We start from the raw sequence: 9565 nt of genomic DNA, 5'->3' as shown, positions 1-9565 counted from the left end.
CCGTGCATATATAATACAATATATGTAATATGAAGACTAAATACATTCAAAATTATATCAAGAAATTGAAGCATTAGGAGGACGTGAAAAAAATATTATTTTAATGTCATGTGTTAGATCGAATGAACATGAGAATTTTTAAATGATCCAAGAAGTTTAAATGTTGCATTAACAAGTAAAAATATGGTCTTATTAATGCAATATTATTGTTGGTAATACAGAAGTATTATGTAATCATTTATTAAGTTATTATGAAGAACAAAAAGTACTGGAACAAAAGAATCAATAATAAAATTTGCTAAACTTAAAAAATAATTTAACAAATTCAAGCTCACATTTTATGGCAATATATTATCGAAATCATTATATTATCAAGACTGAATAAACAGATACAAAGGTAAATAAAAATATTTCTTTTAAAAAATAATTGTAATAAATTTTATAAATTTGTGTTTTTTTAAATTTGTGACTAATAATTTATATTCACTTTTATTTTCAACAGATTTTATTTATTTGGGCTTAGTATTTTTTTGTCAAAGTCATCGAAGTACTCTGGACGAATTTTCAAAAAATAATAGTTTTTTTAATTGAGAAACTAAATGCTGTTACAATTGCAAGAACAGAAAATTAAAAATGATTAAATAAATAAATAAGTTTTGATTCGACTTGATCTGACGAATAGGTGAAAAAATATACTTATATATTAAAAATTTATCTCGATCAATTTTTTGAGAGAAATTCTATATAAATTAATAATTTATACTTTATATTTATTTTTATTTTCAACAGGTTGTATTTTTTACTTGATATTTGGTGAGTAAATTGGTAATATAAATCCAGTTGACAAAAAATTTAATTGTTTCAATTTTCTTCTGTAATAGGTAAGCAATTCAAATTATAATTAAAAAATTTCATTATTTATAATATTACAATATAAAAAAATATAAAATAATTGCATGGGTAATTGTTATTGGATTTTTTGTTTTAGAAAAAAAAAAAAAAGAAAAAAAAAAAATTAAAATAAATCTCATTGTCTTATTTAGGCATTGTTAATTGCATGTTAGATTTATTTGATTTTTTATTTATTTTCTTGCTTTATTAAATATTTTTTACTTACTTTGTAATGAAGTCAATAGTATAAAATAGTATTGTAATTTCATACTATAAAATAATTGCATGGGTAAAATAGGTAAAAAAATCAAAATAAATGTCACTGTCTTATTTAGGCAGTGTTAATTGCATGTTAGATTTATTTGATTATATTTTCCTATTCTATTTTTTCGTACTTACTTGCTTTCTAAAGTCTTCTATACGAAAAAAATAATTGAATTCTTTTTCCATACAATAATTTACGTATACATTGTTATTTTTGTTTTTGTACGTATTTGTATATCTCTAATATATACAGTACCATACAGTACTGTACAGTACTGTACATCAGAATATAGGTCATTGGTATACGCCAGTACCCATACTTATTTAATACATCAAATTTTCTTATTAGTACCTTGCTTTAAAGAAACTTCGTAATTTTAGTTCAATTTATTATAGAGGGCACAAAAATTCAGCTTTACCGGTAAAACAGGAAGAATATCATAATCTTCTTAGTAAACCTTTTGTTGCCCCTTAAGAAAAACTAAATATCAATCACATTTTAAAATTAAAGAATTTCATTCAATAAATTTGAGAAAATTAAAAAACTAATTGTCAACTTAAATTATTCATTCACAGAAAACGATTAATCCACTTTCAGTCACTCTAAAAAAACGTAAATAAAAATAAAAAGAATATTTAAACACTTTTGAAACACTTTCTAAAATAATTAAAAAAAACAAAATTAAAAGAGAGAACTTCTCATTTAAACAGTTTAAAAAAATTACAATATTCACTTACCCTGACATCTTGTATTTTTTGTTCTTTTCTTTTGTTATGTTAATTGAGCAACGTTAAATTAAGTAATGATGGAAGGAATAACTTGTAGATCTTTATATAGAAAGAAAGAGGGTATAGAAGAAAGGGGATCGTTATCAAAAAAATATGGAAAATCAACAGGTTGTTGACAATATTCAAATATATTCATTCCAAACGTCATATGAGTGCAGGAAACTCATATGACAATCAGTTTGGAAAGTCTAAAAATCACGTACGCAGATTAATATTTTAAAGTTTTTCGACTGATCAATCGTGATTTTTTTATTTATGAAGAATTATTAAACTTTTTTCTATTTCGCATATTTAAACATTATTGAGTAAATAGATTTTAAAATCATATTTCAAAACTGTTTGACTATCAAATGAAAATATATTCATTGAAAACATATTATGGTCTTCAAAATGTAATAATCAAACAATCTTGAAATATTAATCCGCCTACGTGATTTTTTTTTTTTTTTTTCAGTATTTTTGCGATGGATATTAAAATTATCAAGTGAACACATTTTATATTTCAAGGCTACTCATTATCGACAAAATAAGGTAGTCAACAGTTTGCCGACAATATTCAAATATATTTTATTTCAATTGTCATATGAGACTCCTGCGCTTTCTCATATGACTATCAGTTTAAATAATTTAAAAATCACGTAGGCAGATTAATATTTCAGTTTCTGGATTGATCGAAGGTTATTTTCTATCGGAAATTATTACAGTCTTCTAATATTAATCTGCTTTCCTGATTTTTAGTTGTTTGCTAGTAATTATAATATTCTATTTTATTCCGCCTATTAAAAATTATTAAGTCAACAACATACTGATATTTCAAGGCTACTCAATTGTCATATGAGACATCTCATCGGAAATTATACGGGCCTCTAATATAACAATCGAGTAATGTGCTTACGCTATTTATTTTTTTGATTGCATTTATTTTTTTAATTGCATTCATTTGTACGGGAGGAGTGGTCACGCAATGTAGTGGGTGTATAACAAAATTTAATTTGATATATATTGTTATCGAATTATAGTTATCGTATTTAATTTTTTTTTCTTGCAGATAACAATGGATCTCGAAAATTTAAAAAAATTGTAAAAAGCAAGAGAATATTTACCAATCAAGAAACTACAGAGTGGAAAGATTTACAAAGTAACCAAGGTATGTCAAATAAATACAAAATATGGATTAGGAGTGATAGTTGAGTTGAATAAGGTTCCTCAAGTTTTCCTACCATCAAGATTTGTTGAACATTTCAAAGCTGAAAAAAAGACTATGAAGAATTTTCCAAAGCCATTGAGAAAGTAATTTTGAGAATAAGTGTTTCAGGAGAAGACAAGAGATGTGTTAAATTTGATGATAATATTAAAAAAAGTAATAATAATAATAATAAAAGAATTGTTAAAGATTATGAAGAAGAAGAAGAAATTATAGATCATTAGGGCTTCACCCAAGACTAAATATGCCAAGACTAGACCCAATCTTGTCTTGGTCTTGTCTTGGTACAAAATATGCGAATCTTGTCTTGATCTTGTCTTGGTTTTAAAAAGGTCAGTCTTGTCTTGGTCTTGGCTTAGTCTTGGCTTAGTCTTGGTCTTGGTCTTGTCTTGGTCTTGATTCAATCTTGGTATTGTCTTGGCCTTGTCTTGGTCTTGATGAATTTCTTGCATTTTTTAAACCATAAAAAAATACAAAATACACAAATGAAATGAAAAAAAAAAAAAAACACATGACTATTAGGATTATATAGGTTGAAAATATTTTATATTTTTATTTAAAATATTAAATTACTTTTATTACAAAGATTTGTCCAACCAAGAATGTAAACATAACAAGGCTCGTACGGATTCATCGTTTAATGAATTTCGTGTTTTTGTCATGACTAATCCTGCAACTGAAAAAAGACGTTCTGATGGCACAGATGTAGCCATGATTGAAAATAAATCTCTGGCCATTCGTGAAAGTGTTGGAAAATTATGTTCATGAACTTTCCACCAATCCAAAATATTTTGATCCTTTGTAGCTCTCTTCAAGGCTAGATATCCATCTAACTCAGCCTTGAAATCAACAGATTTTGGTGAGTCTTCATAAAGAGATGAAAAATCTATTGAGTCGTTTTCATCATCTACCTTCTCTGAGATTTCTGGTACCACATTTTCTTCAACATGAGATGTTTCTGTCTTCATAGAAACATGATAATCTCGGTAACTTTTATTGAAATGTTCAACTGATTCTTGTTTCATTTCAAGACCCCATGAGGTAGCAGAGAAGGTATCTATTTTGTGTCTTGGATCCAGAATAAGTACTGCACAGTATACCCAATTTGTTTTATAATAATGCTTCAGCATTTTGTCTCGCCAAGAAAAGCCTCAATTAAAATTTCATCAACACTTGATCGGCTTTTCTTTTCATCAATTTTCTTGACAATTTTTCAATTTTAGTAAGTAGCATGTTAAAAACTACTATTACTAATGGTAGTGTAATATATTTATCTCCTCAAAGAGCAATCGAAGTTTCCTTAAAATGCTATAAGAAACTATGAATTCTCATAATTAGTTCCCATACATTATCTGTGAGTGTCACTTTTTTCCATTTCAAAGAATCACTTGCCCACAAATTCAACCCTTTTTTCAATACTAGACCTACGTCTATCATATCGTGGGTGGTATTCCAACGAGTACAAACGTCTAGAATTGGTTTTTTATATTTAATGCCAGCTAGATTACACGAATTTTTTAAAGCATTTTGTATATTTTCTGATCTTCTAATTGTCACAAATGTTTTTCTTAATTTTAAAATTGCAAGTGATGGACTTAAATTGTCCTCAGTATCATCATCTGATGAATCATCCTCCACTGATATTTCCTCATCATCAACTTCATCCTCATCATCTCTGTTTTGCGTATAGACATTATCGTTCTCTTGACCTTTGCATTTCATAAGTTTTAAAACATCTTGCACCCCCAGATTCATAATGTGAGCAAAACAACGAAAATGCTGATTGATTTTATCAAATTTGTATTCGGAATTTTCCATTAATAAACTTCATGCATAAAAGTAGTATTAGCGGATGCATTGTCGACTGTGATGCCTTGGACTTTATGTTCTAGTTCATATTCTTGGAGGCATTTAAAAAAGGTTTTCGCAATATCAGCACCTGTATGATGTCCTTTTGACGGAATAAAATCGAGAGTGAGCGAACAAATATTCCAATCTTTATTAACAAAATGAATTGTTATTCCATAATAAGATCGACCGTTAAAACTGGTCCAGCCATCTATGGTAAACGAGACTTTTGATGAATTTTCCAGCAACTTTTTTTTAACTATTTGTTGTTGTATAGTGAACTGACGAATAATCAATGCTCGTGCCGCATTTCGTTGAGGCATTTTAATATTTGGATTAAGTAATTTAAAAAATTCCTGAGTTTCAGCATCATCGAAAAAATTAAATGGCAATTTTTTCTTGGCCATCCATTTAGCAAGTGTAGCTTCAAAATTTTTTGCCAATAAATTATCCTAGAATAAAATAAAAAAATTAGAATGAATTAATTATAAGTAAAATGTGTATATTAATGTATTAGCTATTAATGAAGTATTTTTTTACTATATTTTTATTTATGTTATACACTATACTCATAATATATATATTTAATGATTTAATTGTATTTAAAAGATTCTCAAATTCTCAAACTTTTTAAAATATATTTTTATTATTATTTATATGCATTAAAAATGCCCAATTCATCAAAATTTTTTCGAATCCATATTCAAATGAAATTATAATGAAAGTAAATAAAAATAAGTAAAGTAAAGTTGAAATAAAATAAAAAAATATCAAGAGTCCCAATATATTATTTTTTTTTATGTATATATGTATGTATTTATTATATTTTTTTTTTATTAGTTATGTGCGTTATGTTTATAGATAAACACGACGTTTTATAAACATAAAGACTAGCACGACAAACACCCAAGAGAAACCAGGGTAACGGCTCATGATTAAGTGTATAAATATAGTATTCGTGTGAGTCGTTTTTGTTTCTATTATTCTGTCCACTAATTTTTATATGTGTTATATATATACGTGTAGTTTGTTTTGTTTTTTTGCTGATAACGAATGAATATACAAATTGAATAAATATAATCTCAACTTATTACCTGATACATTAATATACATATTTATGTCGATGAATATACTACATATTCATTAACAATGAGTAAAACCTGTATAATAAATAAAAATAAAATTTTTACCTTGATATTATGAAGCGTTTGTTGTCCCGCTGGCAAATTTTCTTTATTGGTCGTGACGAAATTTTCTTGAAATATTTTCTCGTGGAATGATTTTAAATGTCGATACATGCCTGATGTACCACTATTATTTCGCTTGATAAATTTCACAATTTTCTGTTTTTCACACTCCAAACATTGACCAACTTGATTATTATCTTTAATTGTGTACTTGAACCAATTGGTGAACTTGAAATGTGGAGATTTTGGCACATTAATTGGCTCATCAGTATTTTCACACTCATCTACTCGCGGTCTTTTTGACGGATTTTTATTATCATTTATATTAATATCCATTGTGCTCGAGACAATTAAAAAGATAAAAAAATATTTTTCTTTATTTTAAGTTGAATTTATTCGCGCAGTTTCAGTAAATCAAAATGGTTAGTCAAGACATGAAACTATATGGAACACTTGACTTGACTATTTAGTTGTGAGAATGGAAGAAATCCGAGCCACAAAGATTGTGTAGTGTTAATTAGATTGGTTAATTCTTATGTTTTATGATTGGCCATTCGTTAAGAATATTATTAAATAAACCTTTTTTATCGACACATGGGTTATCGGAATTATTATGGCGCTGTTTTCATCATTAAAATAAATTTGTTTTGACTGTCTATCAAATGTATTTCAGGGTAGACTTACATATATTTTTAAATTTTTATTTTATTTAAAATAAAAAGCAAGAGTCTTGGGTAATCTTGGGTAATCTTGGGTAGTCTTGGTAAAAAATAGAAATCTTGTCTTGGTCCTGTCTTGCTTTAAAATACTTCAGTCTTGTCTTGGTCTTGTCTTGGTTTTCAAGACAAGACCAAGACAAGACCAAGACTAGTCTTGGTCTTGCGTGAAGCCCTATAGATCATTCTGATTTTCATGAATAAATAAAAAAATATTTCAAACTTATTTATGTATTGACATTTTATTTTACCATTTACATTTTAGAATTATTAATCGATTTTTCTAATGATATCGCTAATTGGTTTATATTCGGTTATATTATTCGGTTGTGAGTTATTAAGGTTGTTTTCAAATAAAATTCCCGTAATTTAATTTTCGATTTTTTTTTTTAATGTTTAAATGAAATAATTATCTATTTGGTGGAATTTTTTCGTAATTTTCTTCTGCGTCAAAATCCAGATAATTAGTGTCAAAGTTGACAACTTTAACACGCAAGCATAGGGAGTATAGCGCTTTTTTCAAAAAAGGAATTGACGCATAGAAGGACGTCGGAGTTAATTTGATGAAACTTAGAAAAAGTAAGAAGCCCTGTGGTCTAGTGGTCAAGGCGTTTGCCCGGAAAGCAAAAGACCCGGGTTCGATTCCCGGCGGGGGAACTTCGTTATTTTTTCTAAGTTTCTGGTTTTTTTTCAAAAAAGGAATTGACGCATAGAAGGACGTCGGAGTTAATTTGATGAAACTTAGAAAAAGTAAGAAGCCCTGTGGTCTAGTGGTCAAGGCGTTTGCCCGGAAAGCAAAAGACCCGGGTTCGATTCCCGGCGGGGGAACTTCGTTATTTTTTCTAAGTTTCTGGTTTTTTTTTTTTTTTTTTTTTTTTTTCAAAAAAACGTACGTTTGCGCTTGTACTTTTAAAACTCTCAATTCAAATTTTGATTTTTTTCTACAGATTTGTACACTTTACAAATACGAAATCAATGAAAAAAAAATTATCCATTTCCTCAGTGTCGTTTAAGGTTGCTTCCAAGTCCCATCGCCGTACCAATATTTATGCCACGAAGGGCACGTATATTAATAACGCTATTTTTTATTCCCGTGTCCTGAAATTTTTGTGGCGCCGCTGATGAAAAAACCAAGTTCTTTAGTAGTATGTGTGTGCGCGGTAACACACTAGCAAACAAAGTTTACGTCGTACGCCAAAACCATGCTTGTGTTCATGTCAGTGTGCCGCGGATCTAGCAAAATTTAGAAGTTTAAAAGTTAAATATTTATTAAAAGAAAAAGAAGAAAAAATTAAAATAATTACCAAAATTTTGTCTTGTCCAGGGCTACAATCTGATAGTAAATGTACAGTTTTGAATCAACACAAAAAAAAGTTATTTGTAAAAACATGAGGTAACGCGTATACCTTGTGTGTTAAAGTTGTCAACTTTGACAGTAAATATCTCGAAAAAAGCAAACAACAAACAATTCAAAAAAATTCACACTATAGATAATTATTTCATTTAGAAAATAAGCCAAAAAAATCGAAAGTCTATCAATAATTCAGATATTCGGAATCAACCTTAAAAGATATTGGCTAATTACTTTTTTAGTTTACGGGTTTCAGCCGGCTGAATTGCATTGAAAATTTGGGGTACGTTTCAATACCGCCGTTCGTTTTTATTCTTCTAGCTCTATCCTTCTCTCTATCTCTTCTGGCTCAATCTTCCATCTCTTCTTCTATCCTTCTCTTACAAGAAATGTACGGTTTTGGAACTTCCCCCTGAATGTGTATTGCTAGAGTAGTATTAGTGTCTGTAAATATAAGCCGGCAACACTCACACTACTTCTGACGCATCAGTAAAGTGAAAAGATTTTAGGCATGAGGGGGCGCTATAATTTTTTTATTTAACATACGTTTGTAAGTACCCTTGTGAACCGGAAACGTCGCCCGGTCATGCGATTTAAAAACAACCTTAAACAATATGCTGATGTATCTGCTGGAAAGTTTTTTTTTGATCCAAATTCCAAACGTACATCGACTGGTCCGCTTTTTAACATTCCATTCTGTCTGTTACGATCAATTACAATAAAAGGAAGTTTTGATTTAAATATTTCTTTTGAAATTAAAAATTGTTGATGATTTTCAATGTATAATTCACTGAAATTCGCATATATTTCATATAATAATGCAAACTGATTTTTATTTATATCAAGATTCAAATTTCCATAGGGATAAATTTGGGAATGCAAACTGATTTTTATTTATATCAAGATTCAAATTTCCACAGGGATAAATTTGGGAATTCAAATACAATTTAACATCATTAATATCATAGGGATTAAAGTGGTTAGCATTTTTATTCCATCGATTTTTTCTGTTTGTTTGAAAAACGAGGATAACATATCGAGGTTTTTCTAATTGAGATGCAGTTTTAATTGTCCAAATATGTTTATTGATCCTTGGTAAAAGTGGATACTCATGAACGAAATCCTATTAAGATCAGTGGATCTCTTTGAATAAATTTCATTATTTCAATTTTTGTTTGTTGGATAACATGACGCCGCTCAATTTTTGTGATATTTATATCAATTTGTTTTTCGACAGCGACTGTAGCATTATTTGGTATCTTTGAATTGATATCATTACGTGAACGTATGAGAATAATTTCATGTTTAGCATTAA

The 9565-nt window shown here is 28.3% G+C and overlaps 1 protein-coding gene across 1 annotated transcript; it reads right to left on the bottom strand.

Moving 5' to 3' along the window:
- Window positions 1-3726: 3726 nt before the first annotated feature.
- Window positions 3727-4278, bottom strand: LOC122850892 (zinc finger BED domain-containing protein DAYSLEEPER-like). Its single transcript, XM_044149948.1, has one exon. The coding sequence runs from the start codon at window positions 4276-4278 to the stop codon at window positions 3727-3729; it is 552 nt and encodes a 183-aa protein (XP_044005883.1).
- Window positions 4279-9565: the final 5287 nt, after the last annotated feature.

Source organism: Aphidius gifuensis, linkage group LG3, assembly GCF_014905175.1.
Source record: "Aphidius gifuensis isolate YNYX2018 linkage group LG3, ASM1490517v1, whole genome shotgun sequence".
NCBI lineage: Eukaryota > Metazoa > Arthropoda > Insecta > Hymenoptera > Braconidae > Aphidius > Aphidius gifuensis.
The sequence above is the reverse complement of the archived record's forward strand: the minus strand, read 5'-3'. Positions and strand labels throughout refer to the sequence as shown.

What these genes read in the sequence shown, in the direction of transcription:
- LOC122850892 (XM_044149948.1), bottom strand. Translation starts at nt 4,278, where the DNA reads ATGCTGAAGCATTATTATAAAACAAATTGGGTATACTGTGCAGTACTT.